This window comes from Lepidochelys olivacea (assembly GCF_965140295.1).
Source record: "Lepidochelys olivacea isolate rLepOli2 genome assembly, chromosome: 7".
NCBI lineage: Eukaryota > Metazoa > Chordata > Testudines > Cheloniidae > Lepidochelys > Lepidochelys olivacea.
In genome coordinates, this window is record NC_140417.1 from 97,183,898 (window position 1) to 97,197,752 (window position 13,855).

At 38.0% G+C, this 13,855-nt stretch overlaps 1 protein-coding gene across 8 annotated transcripts in view; it reads left to right on the forward strand.

Moving 5' to 3' along the window:
- CFAP46 (cilia and flagella associated protein 46) overlaps positions 1 to 13,855 on the forward strand; it is a 141,270-nt gene that overhangs the window by 29,628 nt on the left and 97,787 nt on the right. For all 8 annotated transcript variants that reach the window (XR_014712519.1, XM_084635260.1, XM_084635258.1 and 5 more), the window contains exons 12-16: positions 2,259 to 2,449; positions 4,941 to 5,169; positions 8,259 to 8,379; positions 9,852 to 9,975; positions 10,520 to 10,650. Coding sequence is in view for 7 of the 8 variants with exons in the window: in XM_084635260.1 (XP_084491386.1) it covers positions 2,259 to 2,449; positions 4,941 to 5,169; positions 8,259 to 8,379; positions 9,852 to 9,975; positions 10,520 to 10,650 (796 nt within the window). In the remaining variant the exon portion in view is untranslated. The remainder of the gene's footprint in view (positions 1 to 2,258; positions 2,450 to 4,940; positions 5,170 to 8,258; positions 8,380 to 9,851; positions 9,976 to 10,519; positions 10,651 to 13,855) is intronic.

Sequence of the window (13,855 nt, forward strand, 5' to 3'; positions counted from 1 at the left end):
CTTTTAAGCCCTTATGTCCACCCAGTTCTCAGGAGATGAGTCAGTGACACCATGCTGGCCCCTTCTGCAGCAGTTTGACCTCTCCCTCGCCTCCCATAAAGCACTGTTCCCTTCATTCAGCCAGCCAGCCAAATTCCCCCCAGCTTAAAGGTGTGCAGTCAATGGAAAAAAGGGGACAAAGGAATGCTGTGTCATACTCATATTTTGCATCATATCTAGGGAAACTGTTTGCATACAAATTGTGATGGGTTCGGTCACAGAGACCTCCTTGGGATTGTCTTCTGAAGTGCTGGAATTACCTCTGAGCCCGTTTTCCCTGTCAGTTTGGGACTCCAGAACCCTGCCTTGTTGAGCCAGACACACTAGTCTGCTGCAACACAGACCCAGGTCTGGTCCACGTCCGCAAAGCAGCAGACTTCAACCAAAAACTGCTCAGCAAGTCACCTATCTCCAGCACCCAGACACCCACTTCCCAGTGGGATCCAAACCCCAAATAAATCTGTTTTACTCTATATAAAGCTTATACAGAGTAAACTCATAAATTGTCCGCCCTTTATAACACTGATAGAGAGATATGCACAGCTGTTTGCTCCCCCAGGTATTAATCAATTACTCTGGGTTAATTAATAAACAAACGTGATTTTATTAAGTATAAAAAGTAGGATTTAAGTGGTTTCAAGTAATAACAGACAGAACAAAGTAGGTTACCAAGCAAAATAAAATAAAACACGCAAGTCTAAGCCTAATACATTTAAGAAACTGAATACAGGTAAATCTCACCTTCAGGGATGTTCCAATAAGCTTCTTTCACACACTAGACTCCTCCTTAGTCTGGGCCCAATCCTTTCTCCTGGTACAGTTCTTGTTAATTCCAGCTCAGGTGGTAACTAGGGGTTTTCTTATGACTGCAGCCCCCTTTATTCTGTTCCACCCTCTTTTGTAGCTTTAGCGTAAGGCGGGAATCTTTTGTCTCTCTGGATCCCCACCCCTCCTTCTAAATGGAAAAGCACCAGGTTTAAGATGGATTCCAGTTCAGGTGACATGAGCACACGTCACTGTAAGACCCCAAGCTTCCATTCTTTCCGGCCTGACTCTCAGGAACACAGGAAGATTTACAAGTAAACAGCCATTTACAACCAATTGTTCTAGTTAATGGGAGCCATCAAGATCCTAAGCCACCATTAATGGTCCACACTTTGCATAATTACAGTAGGACCTCAGAGTTATATTTCATATTGCTAGTTTCAGATACAAGAATGATACATTTATACAAATAGGATAACCACACTCAGTAGATCATAAGCTTTGTAATGATACCTTATAAGAGACCTTTTGCATAAACCATATTCCAGTTACTTTATATTCACACTCCTAAGCATATTTACATAAACATATGGAGTGTAATGTGACACACATTGAGGGCCAGATTTTGCAAATACATGCATGAAGGAGTAACTTGACTCCCATAGGTAGTCACATTGAGTAAAGTTGCTTCTGAATAGAAGTCTTCACATGTTTGGAACCTAAAATATCAGTCACTTATTTCAATTATTGAATAATTAGAAAAAAACATATCAGTGCTATTTCCATTTGAATAAATGTAATAGAAATTTAGATATATTTAAGAAGTATCCATAAAACAAATGCATATTACTAAATTTCTTTTTAGTTTTTACTGTGTTAAAACTCTACTGAAAGCTATGAATTTGTAAATTTCTGCTGTAGAGCCCTATTTATGTAGGCTAGGATTTTCAAAGAGCTCTATGTTGGCTTCACATTGAAGTCAATGGGAGTTTTGCCATTGATTTGAATGGAGCAGAGTTAAGCCAAGACTGATTCCTTTGGAAAATCCCACTTATAATGTTTCTTCTCTTCTTTCTACCCCATGTTAGAACCTCAGCATCTGATGAATTTACTAAATCCTCAGAATTCACAAATAATCCACAATCATGGATTTCTGCTATCATAGGCGATAGGGATAGACAGGCTCTTGGCTGAGTGTGGCAGTAGCTGTAACATTATAGAGTACCTAAAATGACATTCTTTAGCAGTCAAAATGAGACTTTTGAAAAAAAAATTCATGTACTGTGCATGAAATATGGGGTACACTTGAGGTATGTGAAAGTTTCATAAATCAGAAACTACAGAGGGTGTTTTCTGTTGGAAAGAACCTAAAATTGCAGTTTTACAGTAATATTTAGCAAATCATTTGTATTATATGTATATATAATCAATGTGAAGTAAATTTTTATTTACAGACTCAGCTGAAAGTGATAAGAAGACTTGTACAAGTGTTGCAACATGCAGTTCGACTGGGAGACCCTAATGTTATTCAGGTGGTTTGTGCTACACAGTGGAATCTTTGCCTTCCACTGCTACAACACAATTTGCATCAACATGTACGAAAACCATTAATATCTGTTGCTGATAGCTTAGAAAAGATTGACAGGTAAGTTACTATGCTATGTACGTTGTTATTTGTTACTTTGGAAAATAGTGGTCATTTGAAAGCTAATGTAAAGACCAAAAGGTAATTATGGGCATCAGTAAAAGGTGGGTAAAAATAATATTTAAACAGGACACCTAAATAATATCGCATTCCTATTGTAGCCTTCCCTTATGTAGATCTCAAACATCTCTGAAAAATTTCCCAACAGATTGTAATAAATTAATATCTGGATAATCTGTATCTCACCCTATCTATCACTAAAATGCAGCCTTCTCTCAAATGAAATATCACAAATGATTAATGGTATACAGAAACACTGCAGTTTAGGACAGGAAGTGAGGAATAATGTATCCAATTGAAATTATATGTGGAAATTGTGTCATCATAATGTGATAAAATATGCTGGAATATGGCCTGGATTCTGACAAGAACATCCCTGCATTTGGGAAAAATACTGCACAATATATAATAATTTGATTGATTGCATGTCTATTCCACCATAGGGATATGTGCACCAGCTCACAGTTGTTGGAGACTTTCTTCCGTCTATGGCACCTGTCGGAGTGAAGTGAGCACAACTGCTGCCTTGTGCTACTATGCACAGGTAGAACAGGTGGAGTGGCCTGGATCCACCCATCTGTTCCTTCTTACTGCTCATGGCGGTTGTTAGAGGTGGTGTTTCTTGCCTTTTCAAGTCCTTCCCTCATAGTATCTGTTTATTATAATTCTCGAGTAGTCTGAAGGTTTTACATAGTTTTAACGTTAGAGTTAAGTTTTAGTTTTTGATAGTTTGGACTCTCTGGTTTTTGCCTAGATATCGGGACTGGTATCGGGGTCATGCCTCAGTCTCCAGATTGCAAGTCTTGTTGCTCTTGCAGAAAATCAGTGCCTGTGAGTGACCTCATGCCAACTGTCTTAAGTGCCTGGGGGATATTTTTCAGAGTTTTAAGCCCTGTTCCAAGAAAGACAGGGCTGACAGACTCAAGTTTCACTTAATGGAGTCCGTGTGCTGTCCACCATTGGAGCTTCCTGCTCAAAGCAGGCACCAAACCGGTCTGCATCTCTTAGGCGTACTCTCCTGGTTTGGCTGAGTCAAACATTGATCAAACTAAGTAATTTAGCTCAATCTTGCAGCTGTTTTTATTGAGTTGCAGTCAGAATAAAGGGCAGTCTAATGTCCTCCCAAAGAAACTCATCTTGGATTTCTGCTTGCTCCAGCTTGTTTACACTGCCAATTGGCTATGTGACTCCCCCAACTAGAATATTAGCCGGTGCAACCAAGTTTCATGCAGCTTCTGCAGCCTTTCTCGCTCATGTGCCCACCTTGGATGTCTACGAGGTGGCAACTTGGTTGTCAGGCCATACATTTGCCTCTCACTGTGCCATCTCTCAGCAAACCAAGGACGATACCAGATTAGTTGTGTGGTTCTCCAATCTTTGTTCAAATAGACACCAAGGGCAACCCCTGTTTGAACTGCTTGCGATTCCTCTGCAAAAGAATGGACACATGCAATCACTCAAAGAAAAAATGGTTAAACCTCTTGTAAGTTGTTCTTTGAAATGTGTTGTATGTCTGTGACTCACCCTCTATTCCATGACACCGGTTTGATATGGTTTCCTGAAGGACCATATCAAAGTCTATCTGGTAAGAAGGATCTGAGGAGGCTCGGGGGGGTGGGGGGGCACTCTGCTCTTTATACCTATGTAGAGTAGCATGAGGTAGCAGAGAGCTCACTGCATCCCAACAAGTACTGCTGAGGGAAGAAAGTCTATAACAACTGTGTGCTGGGCGCACACACACCTATAGTGAAATGGACATGTGCAACCCATCTCGAACAACAGTTATATGAAGGTTAGTTACTGTTTCTTCCAAGAGGTGAGAGCTTGACTATTACATCTCAGACAAAAGACAGCACTTCCTGCAGCCTAGTGTCCTCTAACACCACATTGGGGTATTGATTCATTAGTCAAAAGGAGGGGTGCCATGTATTGTATTGCCAGCACCTTTTTTGTAGTAGTTGTGACGTTTTCCTTAGAGGTGTCTTGTCCCATCCCTGATTCAGGAAGGTGCTTAATGACATGCTTAATTTTAAGTAACTGCGTAGTCACACAGGGTATGTCTACAGGGCACTTTTGAAAATATGGTCATGTCATTTAGGTGCCTAAATAGGAACTACTGAAAATCTGGCTCTTTTTGAACAACTCTATCAGTGATACACAAGAAACAACTCAACAGCAAGATTATACAGTTCTTTCTTGGCTGTGTTGGCTCCCCAGGGCTAAGGAAAGCAAAATGTAGTAAATGGTTATGTTAGTCACTTCAGTATGATGATATGACACAGAAAACATGCAAGGAACAGATAAGTTGAGTGAAGGAATCTTGTTACTTATATTATTCATATTTCAGCTGCATTTTTTATAATTTTAAGTCTAGACAACTTTGTCTCTTACTGTTTTAACAGTTTACCTATAAAATTGTCCAATTTCCTAGCTTGTTGATTTTGCTACGTTGCCAAGTTCATATGGAAATTGCTCGTATTGAAGAAGATGAAGATAGAATAGAAGCTGCCATGGAACATTTTCAGAAGGCTATATATCTAGATAACAATGGGCAATACCAGGAACATCTTAAAATGGCTTTTCATCGTCTTCATTTATGCACTATGTTGTACAAGTCACCTGAGCGCCTAGAGGATCAAGCAATTATGATGATTGAACAGGTAATAATAAAGAACAATTTCATTTGTAGAAACAAAAAGTTTGCTTATTAAACTTCTCCAAAAGAAATTTTCATTTATAATTCTATTCTAAGAATTGTGTATATTCAGATCCAAGATTTCTAAGATAATTAAGTTTTGGCCTTTTGAGTAATTTCTTGCAAAATTATTTAATAAATAACTGTTAATGTTAATCTTTACTGACAGTATTCAAAGGAGAGGGCAGCAGTTCTGATGCATTCAGATGGCAATATCATCCATACACCCATGTAGGAAGAGACTGAACTAGCAGGGTTTATGGGGAAAATAAACTTGTGTATCGGCATACCAATAATATTCCATCCCATATTTACAGTAAGAACACTCATGTACAATAAAGGAGATAGGAAAGTACATTAAGGAATGCTGCATTTCAGATCCCTCTGTGTTGGCATACAATTGTCAGCGTTGGTGGACTGCTGTATTTTAGGTATGATTTGATTTTAGGTATAGCATAGTTTCAGGACTCCAGCAACTTCTCTGATACCATCTCAGATAATTCAGCTGTGATAGTCCCCAAATAATCTGGTGTTTTAGGCACCAACAAAAGCATATAAATATTAAGAATATTAAGGTTCTTCCCCATTTATATCTTTGTGCTGCAAAAGTGGAGCTCAGCAGCTTATGGTTGGCTCTCTACATAGTTGTCAACTTTTAAAATTGTGTTTCAGGGGTCAGTTGTCTAAATAAACTGAAGGCCTGTGCGTTTAGAACCTAGCCCGTAGAGGTTTTGTGTGGATTCTGGTGAATTTTAGCACTTATATTCTGTTTTACAAAGATCATCTGCCTAACAACCACAACCTCCTTTGGGCCAGGTAATTATTACCTCAGTTTTACAACTGGAGAAATGAAGACACAGAGAACTTAAGTGAGAATCAATGTCAAAGTTGTGGATAGAAGACAGGAGTATATTGCTTCATCCATTAGCCTGTGTTGCTTTTCATTTTACTGAACTGCCGCTGATAGTGATAACGGATCATACTAGCTTGCTCAGCTGCAGGTTGGCTGGGAGGAAACTTGCAGCAGCCTTTGCACTGTCAACCTTGGAGGCATTGCTTCCTGCAACTACAAACGGATTTGGAGTCTTCACAGAAATTCAGAGATCCTTGGCCATGGTTGTCATAGAACCTAGAGGTTAGTGCTGGGCAGTTACAGTTAGTTATGAATTTGATTTTTAGGACAAGTCAGTGACAAGCTTCCAACTCTAGCAACCAGTTTATATAGGGTTACAATTTCAAGGCTAGCTTCACAAGGAAGAAGCCTAGAAACATGTTTTGTAGATGAAAGCTGAGAGTTTCCTTTCGATCTGAAGGTCCAAATCAGCGTGGGATGGATACATGTATGTAGTCTTTAAAGACTACAAAGATCACCTGTGTATGTTGCTACTGGTTCATTAGTGTACGGATGTGCACAGTTACTCCTCACATGTGGAACAGAAGCTGAAAATAATAATTTAATGTTAAAACACGAGGATTTCTGGCTGAAATTATACAGGTTTCCTGAAGGACCATACTATCCTAAACGTCTGCTCGCCCCTGGCAAGCCATGACTCTCCGATTCCTGCAGACCACCAACCTGCATCATTTGCATGAAGGGATTTCCTCAGGTTGCATCCTCAGACCTGTTTTTGGAATAACTAATTTGCATTTGCTCCACAATGTGCTGTGAAATGGACCACTGATGCTTTTTTGGTTGATATGTTGCATATTAATTCTCAATTATATTTGGTTATAACCAAACTGTTTTGTAATTTTCTTTAACTGAACCATTTTATTTTTGAGAATATATCATAGTGACAGTTCATACGTTAAAAATTAAATAGTAAAATTCAGCCATGAATGTGAGCAACATTAAAATGTAGTTACCTGCATATGCTCTGAGTTAGCCTCAAAATGTTCATGTCAAGAACCAAGGTTTCAGAGTAAGTCTATCCAATAATAACATTGTAGAACAGTACATAAGTGTTTCTGGACTGTAATGCAATTCCTGTGGTACGTAAGCCTGTGACCAATGTTGTGGCTTATTTAATGGGTGAGATGTTGTGATAAATAAAGGTGGGAGTAGCTCCCTTTTATGGACACCCAGCCAGCCAGTTCGCTATAAAGTCCCTCTTGGTGTCTCTGCTTGCTTTACCTGTAAAGGTTAAAAAGTCTCCCTGGCTAGGTAAAAGAAAGGGAGTGGGCACCTGACCCAAAGAGCCAGTGGGAGGGCTAAAACTTTTTAAAATTGGGAAAAAAAACTTTCCCTTTGTCTGTCTGTCTGCTCTCTGGAGAGCAGAGACACAGAACAGCAATGCTGTAAGCAGCTTTAAAACCAGATATGAAAAAGCATCAATTCATACCTTGAACCTACTTATCTGAAACCCCAAATATGTAAGTAAATTAGGAAATGACTAGGAAGACGCGATTAGGGTTATTTCTTTTATTTCTTATTGGTTTGTGGACTCCTCTGTGCTAACCTCAAATGCTTTTTGTTTTGCTTGTAACCTTTAAGGTGGACCTCAAGAAGGTTATTCTTGATGTATAATTTTTGAAAGTGGGTTTTTTAAATCTAGCAAACACCTAAGTTCCAAATGTATTTTCTTTCTCTTTTGTTTTTAATAAAATTTACCTTTTTTAAGAACAGGATTGGATTTTTGGTGTCCTAAGACATTTGTGCACATGTTGTTTAATTAGCTGGGGCAACAGCTAATTTCCTTCGTTTTCTTTCTCAGATCTTCCCCGGGAGGGAGTGAAAGGGCTTGAGGGTACCCCAAAGGAGGGAATTCCCAAGGGCACCTTCCTGGGTTCCAAAAAGGAGGGTTTTGCATTTGGGTGGTGGCAGCATCTACCCATTCAAGGTCAGAAGAAGCTGTAACCTTGGGAGTTTAATACAAGCATGGAGTGGCCAGTATTAATTTTTAGAATCCTTGCGGGCCCCCACTTTCTGCACTCGAAGTGCCAGAGTGTGGAATCAGCCTTGACAGATGTACAAACACCAATTTAATGAAAATGTATTTATTTTTAATACAACTGTGAATGTACCCATGACAGTTAGTCCTTTTCTTTATGTAGGCTAAAAAAGGGAAGCAGAAAGACAGTGTGAGGAAGAAGCGGTCTCTTTTGGTCAATGCAGGTCTTGCACTGGCTCCTGATGCATTTCAAATAGTCCTTGACAGTGAAAATGAAGCTAAAGGTAAGGTATGTTTGCTGTGATTAAAATAGGTTAAAGATTTGTCTGTTACTGATTCTTTACCCAGCCTGAAAGATATTTGACCACTGGGGCCAATGATAATGTTTAGAAGACTGGTTTCAGAGTAACAGCCATGTTAGTCTGTATTCGCAAAAAGAAAAGGAGTACTTGTGGCACCTTAGAGACTAACCAATTTATTTGAGCATGAGCTTTCGTGAGCTACAGCTCACTTCATCGGATGCTGTAGCTCACGAAAGCTCATGCTCAAATAAATTGGTTAGTCTCTAAGGTGCCACAAGTACTCCTTTTCTGTTTAGAAGACTATATGCCTTTGGGTGAAATCATTGCTGTAGTGGCAAAATTCCCATTGCCTTCGGTAGGGTCATCATGTTTTTGGAGGAAACCCTGTAGTCCCATTTCCGATGCACATAACTGTGTGACACTATAAACTTATGCTCTCAACAAAAAATTGATGTCTTGTATAATTTTATTTTAAATTTGTAACAGCAGAAGCTGTTCCTAGTCATACATGGTAACTATTGAATGCTCTTTCAAGTTACTGTTTGACTCAATAATATTCTGTGGCATTGAAATACATATGTTCTTTATTACTTTCAAATTTGTTGCCTTTCAATTTTGAGTGCTCTCTTGTTTCTTTATTATGCAAAGAACTAAATATAAATTCACAGTTTACCTTCTAAAACACGGACCCCAGGATTTGAGCTCATTGCTTGTACGTTATACCATGGACATTTTATCCTGTGAAAGGCTACCCACTCTGTCGTTAAACAGCGTCCATCAGGAGATAGATTGTCCATACTATTCCTGCTGCTTTGTGCCACTCTAGCAGTACAAAGCACCTATAACGTCAGTTTAAGCAGCCTTCTGAGGATTCCCCTCCTTCACCACAGTGTAGAGATCGTGTCCAAGGGAGAGGGAGCATAGCTAGGGAGTCATAGCCCTGGTGGTCCCTGGATGCTGGAGCACAGTTTGTCAAGTGCTGAATTGGGGCCTTTTGAAGGAAGCTCTGAGCACTATAAAAGGCAAAATTTCAAATATTTCACAAATTTTGTTGTGAACCAGTATGTATACTTTTCACTGACTCGACATAGATTGCTTTATCAATGAGATTTCAAATATTATTCTAAATTCCAATTAGCACACAAAATCACACGAATGAATCACATATACTCACACAAATCACATATACCCCATACAGTAGAGGTCTCCAATTATAGATATATTTCTCTTTTTAATTAGGCTGCAGTGAATCAAACTATTTTTTGCTGATTTGGGAAATTATAGAACATTTTTATATACTAATTCCAAACAAAATTGTTAGTATTTTTTTAATTAGTATAATATAGATATTTTAAAATATATAAGGACCTACTTATGAATGAAGTTATTGTAGTGATGAAAAACGTGCATTGTAATACTTCAAAATTTGCTTGCATTTCTTTGTCTCCATTAAGTTTCCTCAGGTAAAAGTAGGAGTCAAATAAGTTATCTCTGTGCAAAAGCACAGCATCATACTAAGAGTGTGGAGAAAACCAATGGACATTTGAAACGATTAGGGCATGGAAATGACAAGGAGAGGTAATTACCATAAAGAAGGTGTAGATATTTTTTTTCATTTTAAAAGTGGTATATTACTAATGCCAAAGGGGAAAGTTTTGATATTAGGACTCTGAAATTATTTGAGGCTCAATCCTGCAAGGTGCTGAGCACCCTGGTACAGATCCAATGTAGCATTTAAGCATGTACTTACTTTTAAGCAAGGGATCAGTGTGGCCATATCATAAGCCGTTAAATTTTGTTTAGCTTTGTTTTGTTTATCTATATGCTGATATAATTAGAAATAACAGCTTTATTCCTTCATTTCCAATGTATAAGGAGTCTTCAGTAACTGGCACCCTCCTTCTGCAGTTGATGGTCGATGCTTTATGATTTATAAGTTATCTTTATTAGTGATAAAAATTGACCCTCAATTTAGTAATATTAAAATAATTGTTACTAGACTTTAAAGTCTGTATTATGATGAAGGATATTTTCAATTAACCTGAAGTTTCAGGCTGAATCTGGAATTTAGGAAATAAATTAGCTAATTAAATAGTTTTTACATGTGCTTTTTGTGTGATAGAATAAGACTTTGGGCAGATTTGGCAAAAGTTGCACGGAAACAAGGAGTATGGGATGTGTGCCGGGCAGCATGCAGATTCTGTCTCTTGTATGATGATACTCAGATGAGGAAGGTACCAAAATCTAAAAAATGTAAGTCAACACATTACTTACATTGTAACTTTTCTTAATTGATATCTTAAAAGTATTTTTAAATGAGAACTCAGTGTCATACATTGTAAATAAATTACTTTAAATTTGTTTTAACCCCAGAGGGATAATTGATTATTAAACAATTCAACACTTCTGATTTGGTAAATTAGTAGTAAAATAGAACTTTAAATTAGTCTGCAAAATTTTGAGAGAGTCTATTATTTTGCTAATTTACAAGGTATTAGGCTGCCATAACATTGCATTAGCAAAGAATTAAAAACACATCAATTTAAAAATTGGAATTCTATCTGAGAATGTTTTATGTAGTATTATAACTCCTGAGGTTCCTATCACTGAAAAAGATTAGAGCGAATGGAGCTTCTCTTTTTTCAGTGTATTTATTTCATACTGTGATAGCAGTTTGTGTATATAACCACCCCATGTCTGGATTGTCTTCAGGTTTTGAACCTTGGAACATTCAGCTTCAGATTGCAGAACTCTAGCAGTCAAGCTAAAGGAATAATTCCATTAGATGATATTAGCAGTAGGTTTTTATCCAGTATTAGTGGTAGTCAGTTTCTCCTATTGTTAATGTGTGTCTTTCTCTCAAAAACATGGGAGAAGCGTTTTTAAAAAATTAGGTAAATGTGATAGTAAAATTCATAGATTTGTCAGGGAGGATTTACAGGGTGTCAGAAACTACTTTCAAGTCATTTCTTTTCAAATTAATGATGTCCTTTTAAAAGTGAATTTTAATCCATTTTTTCCATTATGTGGACAATTATATATTTAAGGACTATATAGCCTATTGCTCTCAAACATCAGGCAGAACTCCATTAATGGCAACTGTATACATGAATTGAGGACACTATATACTCCAAAAGTTTTCATTTCTAGTGCCTTTGATTTTTAATTGAAAAGCTGTTTGAGCATGAATAGTTGTACGAGGCATCAGGAATGCAGAAATAGAGAAGCTTGGCACAAAGCAGTCCTATTTGAGGAATGTATTTTATTTAGAGCTATGTGAGTGTGTTAATGGCAATTTTCAAAAACTTCGTCTTTTTAAATTAGTTGAACAACCGTGTCCTTTTTACAAATCAATGCCATCAGTAATGTGCCTCATGTTTTTATGTATATAATAAAAGTGCATTTTGAACATTCTGAACCAAGCACATTTCTAATTGCACAGCTGTTCCTTATACTAGTTAAATCTCTGATGTTACATTATGTTAAAATCAAAACAATTTGTGTTACAATAAGATTATTTGTTCTCTCCAGTAACTGAACTTAAAACAAGATTCCAGGGTGTAAATATGTGTACTTTCTTCCTCACACCACGCGTACATATAGAAACCTACCGATACTTCCAAACAAGGCTTTTCCAAGAGCAACATTACAGTGTTATTCACTGTGCTGCAACATGAAATCATGGCAGTTGGAAAAGGGTGACTAGACTTTGTTCTTATTCATGTTTATCTTTTCCTTAAATAATATCTGTTTGTGTTTCAGGGGGATAGCTGTAGGTAAAACCACAAATGTACGGTTAGGTATACATAATCATAATATGTAGGTCTTGTATAGCAGTTTTCATCAGTAGATATACAGAGTCTACTTAAAGTTATTTATACAGGTAAATGTTAGAAAGAGGAAGTAACACAGGAGTAATTGGCCAAATTTTCTATGGGTGTTAATTGGTACAGTGCCATTTAATCTATGGAACTGTGCCAGTTTTTACCCGCAGAGAATTTGATGTTTGTTACACAGTTATCAGTGATGTAAAAGGGTAATATTTGGTACAATTAATCAGTTGTTAGACAAGTAGCGAGCCATGAAGCATGTTTTCCAGCATATAAATGAAATTTATGTGGCATTATTATTCATTTAATAGTTCATAGGATGTTTAGTTAAAGCTATATCATTGTTCATTTGGGAGGTTTGTAGATGGATCAGAATTGTTGTATGCATATAAATACAAATCATTTGTGTCTTGTGCACAAACAATATTACATATCTTGTAAACTGGAATTCTTTTGTTGTAGTGTTCTGTTATTTTAATGCAGGAATATAACATGCTGGGCTGGAATTTTTAGTAAAGAAAATCTCAAGAAAAAAGTACAGGGTCTGAAATAAGACTATTTTATTGCTGAGGGTAATCACCAGAGAGGATAGTCTCTGTTTATCTAGAAATTGGTCAAAAATCAACTCACACTTAAAAGGATAAAACTGTTTTAAATTGGTCCTGGGAGGAAGTGATGGCCTCCCTGCCTGTCACTGGTCCACCTGTTGACACTTATGAGACACTGAATGCTACATAGATTATAAAGCCAGAAGGGCATTTTGATTATCTAGTCTGTCCTCCTGCATAATACAGGACATAGATCTTCTCTGAGTTAATTTCTGTTTGAACTAGAGCATAGATTTTTAGAAAAACATCTAATCTTGATTTTAAAATTGCCAGTGATGAAAAGTCCACCTCAACCGTAGTAAATTGTTTCAGTCACCACAATGAATTGTTCTGCACACAAACAGATTTACTTAATCCCTGTGCCTAAATAGACCTGCCTAAACAGCCCTACAGTACCACCCTAGCTACTTCATCACGACATTCACAATTTTACACCAAGAGTTAGGGCACAACAGGGGACAGAATTGCCATGTTCCAGGATGTTGGATTAATGCTTAATCCAAGGGAAAAGAGAATCTGTTTTCTCTTAATTACTGTGAGGTTGACAGACCATCATTCCCCTTCTTGATTTTAACACCATTTGAGATTTTCTCTTCCTCTGTCAGGACAAAATGCCCAGTGTTCTGATCCCTGTAAGACAATGAAAGAAGTGAACTGGAAAATGTGAGCCGGGCTCATATCTGTGAAATCCAAACATACACACTCTGATTGGAGCAAATCTTGAAAAGTTCACACCTGCCCAAACTGAGCAAAATCTCAACTGTAATGCTTACAAAACATAAAAGTGCAAGTTAACTAGGGTTGCCAGCTGAGTGGGCTGTTAAAAGTCCGGTTGGCAAGGGGCTGGCAGGCTCCCTATCCGGCTCCATGCGGCTCCCGGGAAGTCTCTCTGGCTCCTAGGGGAGGGGCAGCCACGGGGGCTCCGTGCACTGCCCCCTCCCCGAGTGCCAGCTCTGCAGCTCCCATTGGCCAGGAACAGCAGTCAGTGTTTGCTGTGGGGGCAGCGCGCAGAACCCCTGG